The 20807-nt window shown below is 37.1% G+C and overlaps 1 protein-coding gene across 2 annotated transcripts in view; it reads right to left on the bottom strand.

Moving 5' to 3' along the window:
* Positions 1–12156: 12156 nt before the first annotated feature.
* The window catches only part of ASXL3 (ASXL transcriptional regulator 3), a 261137-nt gene continuing 252486 nt past the window's right edge, over positions 12157–20807 (bottom strand). For both annotated transcript variants that reach the window (XM_074206270.1, XM_074206271.1), the window contains exon 12: positions 12157–20469. In XM_074206270.1, the coding sequence (XP_074062371.1) occupies positions 16765–20469 (3705 nt within the window). In that variant the 3' untranslated portion in view covers positions 12157–16764. The remainder of the gene's footprint in view (positions 20470–20807) is intronic.

A 20807-nucleotide genomic window follows, 5' to 3' on the forward strand; every position in this document is an offset into this window, starting at 1 on the left:
AGAAGAGATACTTTGGGGGGGGGTAAAGAAGGAGAAAGAGATGAACTGAATGACCACTGATGAACTCAATGACCATTGAGATTCCTTTAGATTCTAGAATGACCTTTCAATAAATTTAGTAGTCTGCTCAGATGAGCTACAAGGTTGCTTTCAGCTTTCAATCTAAGAAACGAATTCACAAATGCTGAGTTAGCACAGAGAATGCATGATACTATCTACAAAGTGGTAGGTGGAGTGTCAGTTATAATCCGGCTTTTTCTTGTCTCCTTTTGATGTAAATGCCTAAACAGCATCTTTTAAAAAACAATTTCAAATTGAGAATCTAGAAGACAAAAATAAGAAAATTGCTTTTGTGTAACTTTCAAAACAATAAATGAATTTTTTTTTTTTAACTAACATCTCTCATCAACCGCTAAACTACTGGAATATGTTCACACTTCTTTTCAAACAACATTTTGTTCACTTAACTGTCCTCATTAGGAGCTCATAATTCATCTAAAGGATATCTGTAAGAGTAAATACCACCACATATTTTATTAGGCAAAAACAACACTATTTTCAAGTATTAACAGCCCCAAGGAAAAAAAGCTGTCATCCATTAAATAAACCATTAGAGAAAGAAAAGAAATATCAGGAAAATCATTTGAAATAAGTAAAATTCTATTCAAAAATAAGGGAACCATCATTAAAATAGTCTTCATCTAACTGTTGAATGTGAATCCAGGTGTGACCTCCTATAAGAGCTAGAGAGAACTGAATTTGGAATCAGAAGACAAGCTAGAATAATTTCCCTTCTCTGAGACAAGGTTTGCTCCTCTGTGAAGTGGGGGAATTGGATTATCTGAAGGTTCCTTCCAATTCTTTCTGTCATCCTATGAACTCAAATAATCAGTTAATATCATAACTTTTATAATACCAAGAATTTGGGAATTCAGTAACTGTTGGGGACATTGAGTGGCCTTGGTCCTTACTCTTTGTTGTTTAGGTATTACAGTCATGTCTGACTCTTGATTACTGCATCTGGGGTTTTCTTGACAAAGTTACTGGAGTGATTTGTCATTTCCTCCTCCAAATCATTTTACGAATGAGGAAACTGAGGCAAGCAGGATTAAGTGACTTGCCCAGAGTCTCACAACTAGTGTCTGAGGCCAGATTTCAACTTTGGAAGATGAGTCTTTCCAGCTCCAGCCTCATCTATATTTTTTACTATGGGCCCATACCAATGCCCTCTGGTTATTTAAAGCCCATGCCACTCATTTTATGATTTTACATATGGGGGTTTTAGCCTTTCAGAATTCTAAGTAGTATGCTTGTAATCTGACAATAAATGAATATTCATTAAGAGTCCACTACCTGGGGCGGCTAGGTGGCGCAGTGGATAAAGCACTGGCCCTGGAGTCAGGAGTACCTGGGTTCAAATCCAGTCTCTTAATAGCTGTGTGGCCTTGGGCAAGCCACTTAACCCCATTTGCCTTGCAAAAACCTAAAAAAATAAAGTCCACTCCCATATTAAGCTGCCCTAGATGTCTTCTGAAGTCAGAATAAATTCAGAAAATATCAATGGGAATTTGTGTTACAGCTAATTTCTTGTTTAAATCTTAGCATCTTGTTTAAATCTTAGATCATTTGAGAAACTTCTGTATGGAGGAATATATGGAAATAATCAGTGTTCAAGGACTTCTATGCATAGTAAATAGGATATTTGACTCAGAGTCAAATCGTACCTCACTTTCTCTTTTGAGCTCCAATCTCATATCTCAAACTATACCTTGAACAATTTATTTGGGTGATTTGGATTGATTGAGGTTAATTTATGTTTTTTTGTTTTTTCTTGAAGAATGGATGGAGATGGTGCCTTGCTGGAATCCTCTCAAACTCAAGCTTCATCAAAGAGAAATCTTTCTTTCTTCCCTAAAATCTTCCATTCTTCCCAACTTCCGTATTATGGTTGAGTAGATCAACATCCCCCCAGTGATATAGATTCATAACTTTAGGATCATTTTCAGCAATTCCCATGAATCCAGTGGATCACCAAATTTTGTTAGTTCTACCTCTTCAACATCTCTTTTCCACATGCCCTCCACTCACATGGTGCCACTCTCATTGAGGCTCTCATCACTACTTATTTGGGCTAATGCAATAGTGTTCTGATTGGCCTTCTTACCTCATCTCTCTCTCCCCTTTTGTTCATCCTCTGCACAGATACCAACATGAATTTCTTAAAGGCTAAGTCTGATTGTGTCAGCTCCCCTGCTAAATAAATTTCAGCGGCTCCCTAGGACCTTCAGGGTCATATATATGATCCTCTATTATTAAAGTTTCTTCACTCCCTGACTGCTTTTTACTTTTCAAATCTTTATTTAACATTCTCTATAAGCTAATTCTATTTCCGTTATCCATACTGTTCTAAATAAGAATTTCCATTTTCCATAGCTTTGCATCGGTTGTCCCCATCTCTGGATATTCTTTATCTCTTCCTCTGCTTCTAGATAGCCCTGGTTTCTTTCAATGTTCAGATAAAAATAACAACTAGTAATTATATAGCATCTTAAGTTTTGCAAAGCATTTAGCAAACATCTTATTTGATCCTCAAAATGATTCTGAAAGGTAGGCACTATTACTATTCTCATTTTAAAATTTAAGAAACTAAGGCAAACAATGGGTGACTAGTTAAGTGTCTGAGGCTGTATTTGAACTTGGGTCATCCTGATTCTAGATCATATGCCCACATACTCTCCAATCTTCCACCTAGTCCTCTTTACCCCATCATCTAAATCTTCCCTACTTAAGCTACCTTCCTTTTCTACACTCAGAAATTTATTCCTGAATTAACTTCTGAAGCCAAAGTGATATGTTGAGTACTAAAAGTCACTGAAGCCAATAGTAGAAGTCAATAAATTAATGACAAAGAACAACTTTACTTGATGATCTTTTAGAAGATGAAAGGATTAAATACCTCCTTTTGAAAAATTAAACTAAGCTTTTTCTTACGATATTGAGAATTTCTCTTCTTAGGAAACTGCACAATAGATTAAAAAATCTACTTTGCAGTTATTGTTGTTCAGTCATTTCATTTATGTCTGACTCCATTTGGTGTTTTCTTAACAAAGATACTGAAGTGGTTTGCTATTTCTTTTTCCAGCTCAATTTAAAGATGAGGAAACTGAGGCAAACAGTTATTTGACCAGGATCACAGAACTAGTATCTGAGGTCATATTTAGACTCATGAAGATGAGACATAGAACTCTCTCCACAGTGCCACTTAGTTGTCTTTCACAACTATCCCTTAACTAAACGGGAAAGGATTATTTTGATTTCATGACTTAATAATCTGATGGCAGTTAAATGGTAAAGTGGTTAGAGCTGTGATTTTTGGCATCAGAAAGATCTGAATTCAATTGTTCCTTAGACTCTTAGTAGCTCTTAATAATTTAATTCTTTTTATTCTAAATGTTCTCATTTATAAAATGGATCTAATAATAACATTTTAGAGGGTTATTATGAGGATCAAATGGGGTAATATCAAATGGGGTTTGCTTTGAAAACTTTAAAATGTTATTTAAATGTTAACTATCATCACCATCATCATCATCATCATCATCACTAATGTGAAAGCAATGTACACAGAGACCACTGCCTCCAAGTTTCATGTGTTTGGTGAAAAGCAAATGATCTTTTCACATTTTATGTGAAAAGTCAATCAATCTACTAACATTTTAAATGTTAACTCTGCCTCTCTCCCTTTACAGTAAAAACTGAAGCTTTCTATAAACCCATTTCCTTTAAAGCTACTATTGCTTTACTGGAGATACTGGAGGAAAAGAAAATCTTAGGTTTCTATCATATTAGATTTTTTCCATAAAAGCTACATAGAATATTTGACACATTGTGCTAAAGTCTCTAATCTAGGTCAACAAATTATGCAACAAATTAAGGAAATCATTTCTCTATTCTTTTAGTGAACTTGAGTTCAAAAATACCAGGGTTCTGATAGTATCTCACACTTATTAGATATGAGAATGAGCATAATCTATCTGGACCCCCCCATTACCTCATCCATAAAATACAGGTTTTGGATTCAATTTAACATCCCTCTAGTTCTAAATCTGTTACTATGTTCCCTAATCACAACACTCATTGGTGCTATGTGACCATTGAATATCTTATCAATCATATAAGGACTCAAAATTCAGATATATAAAATTATAATTACTACTCTATCTAAAAATATACCTATAACTAAAAAAAAAACTTTAAAAGGCACTATAGCCTAAATTATATCTATTGTATAAACCTAGTCGGCTTCCAATAACAAAAAAGTGTTTCTTCATAGTGGTGCATAGAGTACAGGGATGCAGTGGATAGTGTACAGGGCCTGAAGTCAGTGACTCCATCTTCCAGTCGGGTTTCCCATACTGTGTGTTCTTGAGCAAGTCACTTTACCCTATTGGCCTCAGTTTCCTCATCTTTAAAATGAACTAGAGAAGGAAATGCCAGCCACTCCATTATTTTTGCCAAGAAAACCAAAAATGGAGCATGAAGAGTTGTACATGACTGGACAAAAAACCAACTCAATAAGAAACTTCCTTAGATGGCTCATCTATCTTTTGAATAGTTCTAAGTATTAGGAACTTTAAAAAAAATTTAAGCTAAAATTCAGCTCTCTGAAACTTTTAATCCCTGCCACTATGTTTGAGAAAAAGCAAAAAAACCCCTACAAATCTGTTTGAAGATAAAAATCATACCCCTAAGAAAGTTTTCTTTTCCTGTCAAACACTCCTAGATCTTTTCGCAGATCCTTATTTGAATGCCCCATCCCACTGTGTCTATCTTTTGTACATTGTTCAGAATTGAACACAAAAATATTCAATGCTATTACCTGCCTCCCTTGGGGCACTATACCACTAAAAATGCCATCTTAGATTACACTAGCCTTTTTAGTTCTCACATATCTTTGCAATCCACTATCAACATTTTCAAATCTTTCTCTCACCCCCAATATATATAAAATTCTCTTTTTTACTGTCAGCTTATTCAAGGTTTTAGTTTTCCTGCTAAGCTTATTAGGCTGGACTATTCCACTCTATCAGACCTTAATAATCTGCCTTGGCCTTCATCATTTAAAAAGATGATATGTTCATTATGTTTTGTGTGGACAAACTAGTTCCTTTAACTATTCCTCTATTTGTTCTATATTCAGAACCATTTGTATATAATAGAATTATACTTTTGGGGGTCCTATTCCTCTCAAACTAATCTTTGCTGAAAAAATGTAAGCTGTGTCCTTTCATACTTTTTCTAAAATTCTTGGAACTCTATCCATCCTGAGTCAAAATTTATAGGGAATATAAAGTCCCACTTAGCATATTATTTAGTGACTCCAAAACTTATTCCATACTCTAGAATATGCATAAGATTCTGCCTTTTTTGTCTCCAAAAAGTTGAGTATGTGGTGTAGCCTACAGAAGTTCATATGTCTACATTGCACTAAATTCTTCTTTACTGGTTAAAATTAGATGCAGTGTAGCAGTAGGATGAAATTATCAAGGCAAAGACTATCTCAGAAGCTAAATTTTAACCAAGAGTCTCTATCTCTTCTGTATCTTGTTTCCAAGGTCATTATCTAAGTTTGGAACTCGCAATCCATTTTTCATTTTGGCAAGCTAGTTTATAATGTACTCTCAGCACAATGACTTATTTTTCTCTTTCTAATGATCCTCATCCAAGTGATCTCTACTTCATTTCCCCATCTAGTTCACAGAGTTTCTTAAATAAGAATATCTTTTTAATATCTTTAGAAACTTCCTGCAAGCTTCTAAGGACAAATACGATAGTTCCCCAAGGGAAAGGATGTGGAGATCTCAGAAATGTGAAATTTAGAATGGGAGTATGATGTATTAGTCATGCAAAGTTTGGAAAACAATAACACTGGGTAGCCTATTCTGTTAGATCAAATGCTAGGTGGGTAGTAAGGGCAATGACAATCAGAATGGATCAGGAATATTAGTAGATGTTTTCTCCTCAGCTGTGAAGTCCTTTCTTTTCCCTTCCCTTCAGCTGCCCCAAGATTTTTCCCCCTATATCTTCAGAGGTAAAAAACTGTTTAAAAAAAAAGATGCTAAAAGTAAATCTGTAGATTGTTTGCAAATACTAACTTAAATGTTGTTGCAGGGGCGGCTGGGCAGCACAGTGGATAAAACACCAGCCCGGGAGTCAGGAGTATCTGGGTTCAAATCTGGTCTCAGACACTTAATAATTACCTAGCTGTGTGGCCTTGGGCAAGCCACTTTAACCCCGTTTGTCTTGCAAAAAAAAAAACCTAAAAGTGTAGTTGACTTAAATCAATTGCCAAAAGGAAATTCAAGAGCCTAGAAATTACTATAGTCAGAATATGGAAATATGTTTAATATTTTATATAGATGTACAACCTATATCAGATTATTTGCTATCAAAGGAGGGGGGAGGGAGGAAGAAAACTTTGTATGTACTTGGAATAAATGAATAAATTTATTTTTTAAAAAAGAAATTACTTTAGTCAGCAAAAACTTCATTTTCTTACCAAGAGATATGGCAGCCAAAATCAATTCTAGATTAGAATATAAACTTGTTGTAAAATCTTATAGAAAACATTTGTGGAAGTCTCTATACTATGTAGCAAATAAGTGAAAAAAAACCAAGTTTACTGAAATCATACAAAGGAATGTAAGTCAATTCTAAGGCATTTTAGAAGGGAAATAAAAGGACAATATAATGCACATATATATATATATATATATGGACAAAATACATATATGGATTATATACATATATGGACTATATATAAATATATACACATTATATACATAATGGAAATTGTGAAGATTTCTAACATAAATTCTTCTCATTCAATGACAGTAGAGACACTACATTTGAATCCTAACATTTGTGATGTGTTCTATCAAGAAATAGAAATGGTACTAAAGAAAATATCAAAAGCTACAGATCCCCGATAACCTCTACACAATTTTTATGAAAATAATATACAGAAATAGATGGCATATTCAATGAAGGCATGAAAAATAGGCTTCTGAGGATTATATTCTATAGCAAATTTTGTTTTTATATTCTGGCTGACTGAAATTTATAAAGAATGTAAGGGGGGGGCAGCTAGGTGGCTCAGTGTATATAGAGCACCAGCCCTAGAGTCAGGAGGACCTAAATTAAAATCCGGCCTCAGACACTTCATAATTACCTAGTTGTGTGACCTTGGGCAAGTCACCTTAACCCCAGTGCCTTAAATAAAAAAATTTTTAAAAAGAGTGTAAGATGCTGGTCTGAGTTTTATTTATAAATTATTTTAAAAAATTTAATTAGTAGAACAAAATGTCACTTTCAAAAGGTGTTTCCCAAGCCTATAAATTATGACTCCCTGCAATGTAGCATGATAATTTTGCTTGACAACATCTGAATTTCAATATATGAGGCATAAATCAGAAAACTTTTGCTCACCTAAGGCAATCTCCACTATCATGGAAGATGTCCAGAATATAATTCAAATAGAAGATTTTCCATTTACAGAAGATGTTTGCACAAAACATTGTGGTGAGTGCATCAAGTCCTAGAACACTCTAATGCAAAAGCTTTTGTCTTAATAGTCTATACCAAATGCATAAAGAATGTTAGCATTTTAACTGTATTAAGTTGTTGGATGAATAACCCACAAAGGTGATCCATCAGTACCTATATTTTGAACAGACAAACTTCAAATATAATAATTCTCTCAAGCTTTTTCAAGAAAAATAGGCCCATCTTTTTTTGAAACATTAATATTCTTTCAGTGATTCTTTACAGATACAAAACAGGAAATACCACAAAATTTGAATAAAGTTGAGAATTACCCACAAAGAAATGGAGCTATATTAGGCATAAGTAGGTTAAAATATTTTACCAATGAAGAATTGATTGTGAAAAATGGTATCATTAGAGTTATGACAAGTATGACCTGCAGAAGATGTGGGATGATCATGTAGGATAAAGCTAGAGGTAACCAGTGGATAATGTATATACTTCACTGGTATCCATGCAATGGGAAGAGTTCTAGTAAAAGGACACCCAGCATATTGGGCGTGGAGCCTTTTAGAAAATTTACAAGCTGATATTATACTGATTACCAGCTATTATTAGAATAACCACAGCAACATTCAATCTTTTTAAAAACAGACTATTGCTTCCTTCAGAGACAAATTAAATTATTTTTAAACATGTATGGATGCAAAATCAAACATTATTTCCTTTAAAAAGGAAAGCAATAATAACAATTCAAGTCTTCCCCCAATTAAGGAATACAGTAATTAGTCTCAACTTTCTTCCTCACCAACAATTTATACTTAAGTTGCTGCTAGTGCCATGCTTAACTATAATCTAAATTAAAATTAAAGATTATCTATGAATTTTCCCTGTTCTTCTCTCAGTATCAAAACTAAGAGCTCTCTGAACTTTGAGGACTTAAGGGCATCTTATCTAAAACAGAAACTAAATTTTACAATATTAGTTACATTGAGTACATTTGAAGAAACTTCTTTGGGGATTGGGGAACATAAAACTTCTTTAGGAAGCATTATAAACAAAAAGAAATGGAAGATTTGAATTATAGTTCTGACAACCTCACATTATTCTCTTACAACATAAATTTAATGCTAAAAAGGAACTTAAAAGATCTAATCCAAATGAGGAAACTGAGACCTGGAGATAGTGCTTTTTATATGCCAGACACTGACATGTTTAAAATTTTTAGCTCACTGGATTACCCCAACAATCTTGGGAGGTTGTCATGCCTATTTTACAGATGAAGAAACTGAGGCAGAGATTAAGTGATTTGACCAGGTTCACACAACTAGTAAATGTCTGAGGTTACATTTGAACCCAGGTCTTCCTGACTTTAGGCTTGGCATTGATTTGTCCCTATTCACAAAGGTGGTAAGAAAGTATTTACTCAAACAGTTCTGACTCCATGCCCCAGTTTTTGTTTCCCCAAGAACACATCACAAAAACAAATAACGTGTTTATTAAAAAGTTGTTACTTTGCTTCTCAGAGACTAGACAAAATGGATATAAAGTTGATTCCAATGATTTCAATACAATACATATTCATTTAGTCAAATTTGCAAGCATTTATTAAGTACTCAAAAAGGACCAGACGCTGTGATAAGCAGTAAGGATATAAAGAAAGGTAGAAAAAAAACAGCCCATGACAAGGAGCCCAAAATCTAATGGGAGATGACAATATGAAAACTATGTACTAAAAAACCCCCCAAACTATCTGGAGAATAAAGTGAGGATACTATCAAAGGGGATGTGCTAACATTAAGGAAGACTAGGAGGGAAAACTAAGTGGTGCAGTGGATACAGCATCTGCCCGGAGGCAGGAGGGCCCGAGTTCAAATTCAGCCAAAGATATTTAATAAGTACCTAGCTGTCTCATCATGGACAAGTCACTTAACCCCATTACCCTGCAAAAAAAAAAATACCAAACTAAAAAACAAAATGAAACAAGGAAGACTAGGAAAGATTTCTTGCAAAAGGTTAGCTAAAATTTGAAGTCAGGGAAACCTGGAGACAGAAGTAGAGAGAAAATTTCAGCAATGGGAGACAGCCAGTAAAAATCCATGGAGACAGGAGGTAGACTATCTTGTGTGTGGAACAAGGAGGTCAGTCTTAGGATCATAAGAGGACTTGGAGGAGATCAAAGTAAAGAAACTGAAAAAGGCTCAGACTATGAAGGGTTTTCAAAAACAAACAGGATTTTATGTTTAATCCTGGAAGCAGGGGGGTAATGTTATTCATCTTGCATTTCAATAGCTGAATTGAGGATGAATTATAACAAATAGAAACTACTATTGCAATATGTGAAGTGAGGAGGTCCTAAACCAAAGTGGTGGCACTATCAAATAATGTGTATTAGAAATGTTTCAAATATTTTGAAATTGTATTTGGATAGTGGAGGTGAGAGTAAGGAACTGGCTAAGAATCTCTAAGAAAAATAGTATTTTCAATAGTAATAGGGAGTTTAGGAAGAAGGGCAAAGTGTTGTTGGGGAGAGAGGAAAAAATGTTTTGGAAAAGTTGAGTTCAAAAAGACCTAGAGGCAGCTTAAAGTTCAAGGTTAGAGATCATGACAGAGATTAGTGTTGGATGTGTACACATTTAGATCTAAGAATCATCTGCAGGGGGGGTAATAATTCAATCTCTAGAGATAAAAGCACAGGATCTGGAATCAGCAAGACTTGGATTCAAATATTACCTTTACTAGAGATATGTCTCAGTCTTCTCAAATGTAAAATGGAGATAACACATCTCTTAGGATTATTGTGGCCAAATGAGGTAATATTTGTTAAGCATTTAGCTATGGTATGTGACATATAGTATAAATTCTTGTTTCCTTCTTTCTAATCAATGGGAACTGATGTGATCAACAACTGCATTTAGAGAAAAGAGGATTCAGGATAACCAGACAGAAATGGCAGGGAGGAAGACGCAGCAAAGGAAATCAAGAAGTCTGACAGGTAAGAGAATCAGAAGATCTGCGTCACAAAAACCCAGACAGAAAAAAAATATCAAGAGGGGGACTGTTGACAAAGTCAAAGACTGCAGATGTCAGAAAGGATTGATAAAATGATATAAGGTATAGCAATCAAGAAATCCTTGATGCATGTTAGATTAGTTTCAATCAAATCAAAAAAGTAGAAGTCATATTCCAGATTTGAGAATGAAAAGGGTGGAAGCACCAATTGTAAATGTCCTCAAGGAATTTAGCCAAAAAGGAGTGAACTGGGATAGATGAAGTGAGAGACTTTTCATGTATATTTGTTTTAGGATAGGAAAAACATAAGTATATTTGGTAGGCTGTTGGGATATAGACAGGGAAGAAGTTTAAGTAATGATGCAATGATTAAAAAAACCCCCACTTGATTTAGATTCAAAGAACTCAGATTGAAATCTTGAGGCATTGTTACTAACAAACTGTGTGACCTTGCATGATTGCTTTCACCCTTCCAAGCTTCCTTTTTTTCACTTGTAAAAATGAGATATTTAACTATTTGGTCAGTCTCTACAGTTCCCAATACAATGATGATGGCATTATTCTTACTAATCTTAGGCTGGATTCTTGTTTTGTTTTTTTAGTTTTTTCCCAAGGCAATGGGGTTAAGTGGCTTGCCCAAGGTCACACAGCTAGGTAATTATTAAGTGAGGCAGGATTTGAACTCAGGTACTCCTGACTCCAGGGCCGGTGTTCTATCCACTGCACCACCTAGCTGCCCCTTTAGGCTGGATTCTTATTCTTTCTTAAAGGTACCAATAAAAATGTTAATTGAAATCTCTACAAAACAAATTATAAAAGTTCAGATGACATTCAGGAGAGAGAAGGAAGCAAATGAAAATAGTACCTGGCTTTTATTAGAATGTGTGGGTCAATTACCTGTCTTAGAAAACTACATTTCCAAATGATAAAAAATATAAGTTAAATTTAAATTCACTTGAACAGAAAGGTTGTTTTAAGTTAACTTACTAATACCTATATTATTCAAAAGGCACACATAACTAATCTTCCATAGATATCAGTAAGAAATCTTCATATAAACAAGATGGCACGAAAGCCTTAAAACTAAACTAGCTTTTTGGGTTATCTTGCATATAAATGTCTTTGCTTTTTTTTAATATCAAAGTTTTAAAATGGAACTTAGAGGAAATTTTTTTGTTCCACAAAGTGTAAATTATATATCTATAACAAAAATCTTTTGTAAGAAAAAAATTTCTAATTTGAATGCTCAGTATTCAGAATAAAGGACAAAATATTTACAAAAAGCTGTTTCTAGTCACAGGCAAAATACTGATGAGAGTAGTGCAGATGGCCTATTCAAAGATCTGGTTTTGTTTGTTTATTTGTAAATCAGTCTTAAGCTATATAGCCTACTGGCTTTTTCATCTCAATCAATGCTACAATGCAGGGTCAGTCATTTTCAAAAATATCCTGAGTGTCTTCCCAGTTTTCTTCACTGATTCAAACTTCCAGTATAATATACAATCTAGTGTGTCTCAACAAACAAAATACAGAAATAACAAATGATTAAAAAAAGCTACTGACAAGTATTTATATTTAACTTCTTTATTTTCTTCAGAATATTTTAATATTGAAGTCCAAATTGTTACTTTAGGGAGAGGGGAAACAGAGAAACATGAAAAAGACAAACATTTCATTTAACTTATGGTATTGTGAGCAGTCACTTTTGTAGGCAACACTTTTTTTTGTAGAAAAAAAACAAAAAACAAACAGCACCATTAAAGAATGCATGATCCCTGAATTTTAAACAAAATACTGTCTAAAAAAAGTGTTAAAATGCTTCTTGCAGGCAGTCACATTTAGTCAGGTATCAAAGCAAGCATAACACAGTATTAAATTGTAGCAGTCCCATTGAAATCAACTGCTCCCCCTTCTGAGGATTTTGTGAACCATTTCTGAGTTTTGTTTTTATTTTTTTTCCTGTGGGAATAGTATTTTCTTTGGTAGAGGACTGAAGGAGGGTTTTACTTTTCTGTAAGCTGATACAAAATGTCTATGTATGGTGCAGGGGCATTCACCCCAAGTCTGTATTTTTCATGCATGTTATGTTTGGGTTGATTTCACATTTTGCTGTTACACTGTAGGAGTAATACTGCCTTTTAAAAAAAGGCATTAAATGGCTAATGTCAAACAGATGTAAACATTCAGAATACTGACAACGAAAAAAAAACCACACGCGTGCACACGCACACACATACACACACAAAAAACCCTGTACTGAAAATGTGAATCAGATTAGGTTTCTGTGAAATAAGGAATGGTGGGGATTGTGGGTGTGGAAGAATATCTTACAGCAGTACAAGAGAATTATGGCAACCAAGTAAAGCACTTTCTTTATAACATTCATTTACAGTACAAATACAACAAAGTTATTCTACAGACTAAATTATTTTGTAACTATCAAATATAGTACAAAGAGAAATAGTATGTGCTATAAAAAAGCAGCTCCTTAAATTAGACTAAAAAAAAAAGTTTTCTGTTGGTTTGACAGTGACAACACATGAGGGCTGAAGACAGGATTTTAAATTCAGTTAACATTTTAGTTATGCAGGCCCATAACAGCCAAGTACTGTCTCTAGGACTGTCCATATCATTCTCTGAAAACATACGGAGGATGATTGGACGACTTTGCTACTGTCACAGAATGTCTACATATGCTCTGCAGTTTCAAGAGGGCAGTTCACACCTAGGAAAAGGAGATGGTCACGGGCCTGAACCTTGTAGAGATGGAGCGTCTCAGCTTGACCAGCATTCAAGTGTTTATCTTGGTACTTTACCATGTTTTGTAGGAACTGTTAAACCAGAGGCTACAAGAACTTTGAAATTGTGCATGTGTTTGTAAAAGGAATGAGGCTGCAGCATAGAGCACTTTTACCCCTGATGGTATTGGAAAGCACCATATGCACCAGTTTATTTTACTTTTATGTTAAACTGAGCAAGGACCTCTAAGGGTCCAGAAATCCACTAGACATTCTATAGCTCACCCCTACAACACAGGCTACCACAGGAAGTCTGCTGAGTAAAGAGGTTCAACCTCAGTAGTCTATTTTCTTTAAGTTAACCTACATTTTCCAAGGACTACATCTCAGCAACAGTATATAAATAGGGTGCTCAGTTCAAAAAAACTTTCATTTTTCTCACTCTGGGAAAGAAAAGAATCTTCATATTGGAAGTTAATTTTGCAGTAGGACACACTTCTTAGAATGCTCCTCGGTACCTTACTGTCATCATACACCTCAGGTATATGCATATCATGAAGGAGGTGAGGGAGGGGAAGCAACTTTTCTTCCTTCCCCTGCTCCAAAAGTGCTACTTAGGAATTTTTTTTAAAAGAAAACAAAACAAACAAACAAAAGGCAAGTGTGCAAATATTTCTTCTTCCTGATGGGGATACATTAGGGAGCAATAGTCCACAGGTATGACAGGGCACATACCAAAGCCTGCATATTAACATAAACCAAGAAGGAAATGGGCCAACTACTCCATCTGTACTCAGAGGTGGCAGCTGGTGCAAATCAGCAAAGAGCAACCCTACTGGTCTAATTTGCATTTGTTGGCTTTTCCATATGCACTCAATAAATACCTGCAGAATATCTGATCCTTTGTGTTGCTTATTACTTTTTTTAATCTATTTTTTTTGGTGTGTGACACCAAACTGCATAAGCACTAGGCTAGGAAACTAAACTGGAGCAAAACCAGAATGGGCAAGAACAGGCAAAAATATGAAAAGTTAGCTTTGAACATGATTACGCTCCGATTTAGGCTACAGAATGACTAAATACATAACCATCAATAGATTCTTAAAACCTAGTCAATGAAAAAATCAAAGATACAGAAGGACACTTTTCTTTATCCCCCAAAAGCCGCTTGCAAGCAATATACAAAAATGACTTGAGCTGATAAGAATGAATTTAGTATCACATCAGTTTGCATTCATATCTCACATACAAAGTGCAAATGTTCTGTTGGTTGGAATTTCTCTCAACACTGCATAACAATCACTGCTACAATATTTTTTTTAATTCTGCTGGTGTAAAGAGAGCCTCATACCCACATAGTAGCCAAAGAGTTTGGAACTAGGAAATGTGCACTTCCATTTCCTAGGGAGTGTTGACACTAAGATACACTGGCATATTCTTCTTGACATTTTGCTCACGTGGGGAATGAAGTTCTTTCTCTGACCCTTGTAAAAATTAAATACAATATGATGTGATACAAAACAAAAGACACCACTAAACTGAAGCTTGGCACACAAGAGGAGCTTAGGGATCTTCTGAAGTCTATCCTGATTCCTTTGGAATGGATTAAGTGCACTCCTAATTTCTACAATGATCAGTTTTATGGGAAAGATAGCAAAAATATTGAAAAGCTGAATTACTTTAAAAAGGAGGCATTTGTAGAGAGAAAGTATCTTTCCATATTAGCAATACGTGTTAAGCAAAACTGAGTTATATCATGTAACAAAGGAATTTGGCAACATCATAACAATAAATATGAGGGGAAAACATTTAAGAATCTTAAGTTGCTCATTTTAGTCCACTCTTAAGACAAACTATAAAGGAATGGCATAACATTTACATCATTAAGATAATCCCACATGTAAACAGCCAGGTGGTCCTACCTAGATATGATCATTTCTCCTCTGTTTTTGTGTTTATTTTAGTGGTCACAGCCACATCAGTGGATAAAGTTCACTGCACTCCAAGGTTTTTGCTAATTTGTAGTAAAAAGGGTACATTACGACTTTTTTTCCCTACAATCTGCATGTGCTTTTTATATATACTTTTGTGACTAGAGCCCCAAATTACAACTGTTTTCAGATGTGATAGTAGCAAAAGCTTTTGGAAAGTAGCTACAGAGTCCTCAACATGCATATTGTACTGGTTAAATATGGATGGTCACTTTTCAAAGATACAGTATCCCTTTCTCAAAAAAGCACTCCCACTCCCCCAACACTAACAATGTCTGAAATTAAATTAAGGAAAAAAAAATTTAAGCATGCATTATCTAGAAGTAATTTTTAAAATAAAGGATTACAAATTCTGAGTCAAATATATTTATACAGATAGTAAAACATGAGAAATATTTTTAAAGCGTTTCCTACTAAATTAGCCCTCTAGTTTGACAATCACATTCATCATCAATGTCACCTTAAAAGATAGTGCCTGGCCTAAATGGAGAAGCCAGAATTCAGAAGTGTCACTGATGAAGGGCAACTATCACCTTTCCCTTCAAATTCTAATAGCTAACGAATGTATTATACTAAATAAAACAAAAAGCATTTGCCATATTTATTCATATTTTTCCCTATATGTGAAATACTTTAATTGGAGGAATTTTTATTTTTGTCTTGCTTCAAGGGCCATGCATGAAGCAAAAAAAGAATAGCATATAGTATTGGGAGATACTTTATTCCCCTGAGGAATGAACCTGTACAACTCTCTTAACAGGCCAAGATATTCTACTGTATTAATAGTGTTTGGGAAGGCTAAATGGGGAAATCAATAAGAACAGTTGTTTTCATTAAACTCTTACCTCTATTAATATCTTTGCGAGGCTCAGAAAACAAATAACTCCCTAGTCACAACTTTAAGTTCGATTCCTCCCCCAGCTAATATGACTGGCATAATCCATGGTAAAGGTAGATTCAGGTGAGGAATTAGGACAACTAACTCTTGTAATTGTTAATTTAGGGTAAAATTCTATATCATTTACAAGAACTCCCTCTCCTGACTTCATTTTCTGTTGAAAGAAATTAAATTAACATGCTCTAATTATTTATCTCAGGGCATTTCAGATCAGCTACCTACGGAAAAAAAAAAACATGGTACAGTGTGTCCACATTGGCAGATTATTTTCAAGGCTGGGAATGACATGTCTTAATACCCTCTTTTATCATGGCAACCAAGCTTACTGAAAACAAAATAAAAATAAAACCCACATACAACATGCCACTGAGACATTTCTGATGTGTTGCATCCTTTTAAAGAGATATAATAAGGCAAAGGGGGAGGGGCAAGGAAGGGAGAAAAGGAATCCAACTGTGAAGAAGATAATCTCCCCTAAAATAAAATAAATTAGTTAGAAAGCACTGAAATTACATAATTTCTGTTTCTGTTGTTTGGCTCCTCCACAGGGAAATGGGATACTGCACCTTGGACTTGGCTCCTATCGGACAACCAGGCAGGCTACACAGAGTTTGGAAGGGCCTATGCAGTCGTCATGGCAGAAGGCTCCACAGCCCTTGCACACAATCATGGCTTTCAGCCTACAGGAACATTTCAACTCTAACTCATCTGCGTTGCTGTTGTCAGCAAAGTTTTGAACTGGAATCTGAGCATTCTGGGTAGAGAGGCCTGTAGCAGTGCTTGAAACACTTCCCAAAATTCCAATGGACTTTTCAATTGCAGAAGCTGCCCTTTTGAAGCTTGTGCTACCGAAGTGTATAGCTGGGTAATTCCCACAGAGCTGCTGTGGCGGCGGCTGTGGCTGTGGAGGCTGCACTTGCATTTTCTGAGCAGCTAATTGGGTAAAAGGCTTTTGTGGCTCAGAAAGGATATAGGAAGAGAAATCTGCATTTTTTAGCCCAAAGGCTTTTAACTGTTCTTTTACTTCATTCTGGTCATAAGACACTTGCTTCATACTCAGTTCACAGCTGCTCAGACCTTCCTCAAAGGAAAGAGGTTCAGATTTTATATTGCTACATATGCTGGCTGGCTGTGGCCAACTAAGTCTTTTAGTGGTTTCCATAGTAACGGGTGGTTGTTTTTGATCAGGTGGGACCTCTGCATTAGGAAGGGGAGGAGGGGGTGGGGGAGGAGGAGGTGGGGGAAGGGGTGGTGGTGGGGGGGGATGCACCAAGGCTTTATTCTGGATGGTGTGTGTAGTGCTGCCTATGTCATCGCTTTCCTTCATGGGAATGCTGGGTGATAATACACTGGCCAACCTCAATTGCTGAGAGGTGGTTGGAATTGCAACCTCTCCCAAGCTCTTCTGTTCCAGATGCCTGTTGAAGGCAAATGCATGGCAGCCAGCGGTGGCCTTGGAAGAGGCCTGCAGCAGAGCAGCTGAAGGACCGGGGCCTCGGGCAGTCACAGGCATTTGGTAAAACTGCTGTCGGTGTGAGGTACTGGCATCTGGGTGAAAGCTGCCATTTTTGTCAACATGGAACAAGTTCTGCTGGAAGCTACAAGAGGGGAGAAGTCTCTTCTGCTGCTTCATCTCGGGGCTGTGAGCAATTCTGCTCGGGGCTGCATGCTTGCTCATCCATTCTTGCTTAAAAGACTGGCTGTGCCCCAGGTGGTTCATGTTGGAGTTGATAACACACGGTGCCACTTTGACATCTGTGTCCATCAGCAGCTTTCCCGGCTCACATTTCACTTGGGTGTGTTCCCCCACAGTCCTAGCCATTCTCTTTTTTGGGTGGTTTTCTCGCTTTCTTATTTGCAGTGGCACTAGAGTTCCTGCCAAGTAGCCCTTACCATCTGGATTGGGAGAGCTAGCAGGAGCTTCAACAATATTTCTCTCTGATGCTGTTTTGCACATGGGGGGAGTCTGCAGAGGCAAGGGAAGCCGGTGGATTTCTAGCTTGGCTCCTAATCGAGGCTGCGGCAGGGCTTTTTCTAAAGGCAGGTTGCCTTGTAATAACTGTGTCACGAGGGGGTTGTTGGCCTCTACTGATGACAGACGACAGCTTGAGCTTCCTCCACCTGGGACTCTCTTTATTGATTCTGGGGCCAATGACAGAGTCTCATCCACAGAAGTGGAGACAGATGCCTTAGAGTTTGGGGTTGGCGGTAAACTTGGGGTGGCCACCTCTGTCTGGGGAGGCATTTCTGACACAGGAAACTCTTCAGTGTCCATTCTAAAGCACTTGTCCATTTCTGGGGCTTCTGACTTCACAGGAAGAGCAATTTTTGTCATAAGATTCCTAGGATGTATCTCTGAGACATGGGAATAACTGGAATGTTCTGTTTTGATTGTTTTGGGGCAATTCTGCTCCAGATACTCCTTATGTTTATTTGTAGCAGCTGAATGGCTGGCTGCAGGAGGTTCTGTACTCATCACATCTTCACTGTTCCAACAAATCAGGTTACCTGTATTATACTGATTGCTACACGTAGAATCTGCTTCAGTTTTGAAAGAAGTGGGGCCTTGTAACTGTTCAGCAAATCCATGACTAGGTGTGGTTGCCTCAGCAACTTTATCAGGAGAAGTAAGAGACAATTCTCGGAGATGGGCACAGGTGGAATTCAGTGGTTTGCCATCTGGCTTTGCTGTAGTAGGAGCAGCAATGAAGCCCATGCCATGTTCCATGTTTTCACCTGTCACTGGCTCAGGCCTGTTGATAACAGATACTTGAGGGCACGCCACATTTTGTAAGGCTGTTTCTGTCCTCGATGGCCGGCTCTGCACATCTAGGCCAGTTTCTGCACTTTCAATGGAAACAGTAAGGGATAAACTGGAACTCAGTGTGGCACTGTGATCAACAATGACTTTACAGGGGATTGATCTGTTTGCTGCTGCTGGTGTGTAGCCTCCGGGGGGGTGCTGAGGTTTGCCAGAGGGATCAGTCCTACTTCTGACCCCTGTACTTTTTTCCAAGCTTTCAGGACCTAACTTGGTGGGACTGTCATAAGAGCTTATTGTTAGCATGTTTCCAGTAAACATAGCAATGGGTGGGCCTTTAGTGGCTGAGTCCGTGATCGCAGCCCGATCACTGCAGCTCAGAGCTGCTCTCACAGTGTTCATAGACATGCTGGCCTGCTCATCACATCCAGGCATGGCTATCTTTTCAGAAGGAAATCTGCTGCTGGCTCCCCCTGGGGGAATCAGGACAGAGCTGGGAGGGGCATGATTTGGCAAATTATTTCCAATGGAGGGAGATGGCACAGTGGTATACTGGCTGGAGACTAAATTATTATTAGCACTGTTGCTGGCTATTGGCAACCTTTTATCATCAACAGAGTTTGGTAAGACTGAACCTTCTGTGGAAGTTGGAACAACGGGAGCATTATCAATACATTTTGGTACAATGGCTACACAAGTAGTATCAGCTCCCTGGATGGTTTTTAGCATACTTAAGTTACAAGCAGAGCCTGTAGTAGTTGTACTGTCAACAGACATCAAAAGAGAGGATTTCTCAACAGAACTTGCAAATGGAAGTTCTTTAATTGTTCCTGACATGGCAGTGTTGCAAACAGACATGGGGACAGAATTTTTATTAAAAAGAATGGGCATACCACTATTTTCAGAAGAGGTAGATGAAATAACTTTCTCAGAATGTGACATAGGTATATTTTCATCAGAACTGTGCAGAGTTATGTCAGTAGCAGTTTCTGGAAGCTTAGCAGGATTAAGTGACTGCTGCAATATAGTGGCAGTCTCCCGGAGGGGAGCAGCCTTGTTGCTAGGAGACCTGCAGTTTGGATTAACTATAATGACACCAGTTGAACCTTCCATCTTTGCATCAGGAGTAGTTGAAACTTCCAGAGTAGAAGGTCCATCCTTTGAGTTAAGTGGAGGCAGCCTGGCTTCTTTATTTGTCTGGAGTAAGTGTGCTCGAGCTTGATGCTTTGCAAAGAGCTTGGCTTTTGTTTGTTCTTTGATGTGGGCTAGGGTCCTGGTCTTCCCACCTTCACCTGGGCTCCCCATGGCACCAGAGACGATGCTTGCAGCAGCAGCCACTGCAGCCGCAGCAGCTGCCTCTCTCTGAGCCCGGGCTTGCTGGGCTCTTGCCTTGATATCTGCCAGGGTCCTGGCACCTGTGTTCCTCCCTCCACTAATTGAGGTGCTAGGGGATGCTCTAGACTCTGGCTTGGAGACTGGCTGGCTCTTGATAATAAAAGGAGGTCCAATTTTTGATAGCTGGATCTAAAGAAAAAAGAAAGGGAGGGGAGAAATGGACAAGTTATTTTTCCACCAAAATGAATATACGTTCCTTATTTGTTATCGCATAGTGAAGGACATGCTGCATTCTCATCACATTTTTCTTTTTAGGGAGGTATAAGATATAACTAAATCCTTGTGATAATCAGGAATTTAGGACATAAAGACAGGCTGATTCTGCTCAGCAAAAAAATATGAAAATGATATAGTCATCTACCAGCATTAATCAAATATTGTTTTTAATTCACATAACAACCAAGAACTGCACTCACTTGAAAAAATAAATACTACTGTTAACACAAAACAACTAGGAAAATAAACCA

This window comes from Macrotis lagotis, chromosome X (assembly GCF_037893015.1).
Source record: "Macrotis lagotis isolate mMagLag1 chromosome X, bilby.v1.9.chrom.fasta, whole genome shotgun sequence".
In the NCBI taxonomy this organism is placed as follows: domain Eukaryota; kingdom Metazoa; phylum Chordata; class Mammalia; order Peramelemorphia; family Peramelidae; genus Macrotis; species Macrotis lagotis.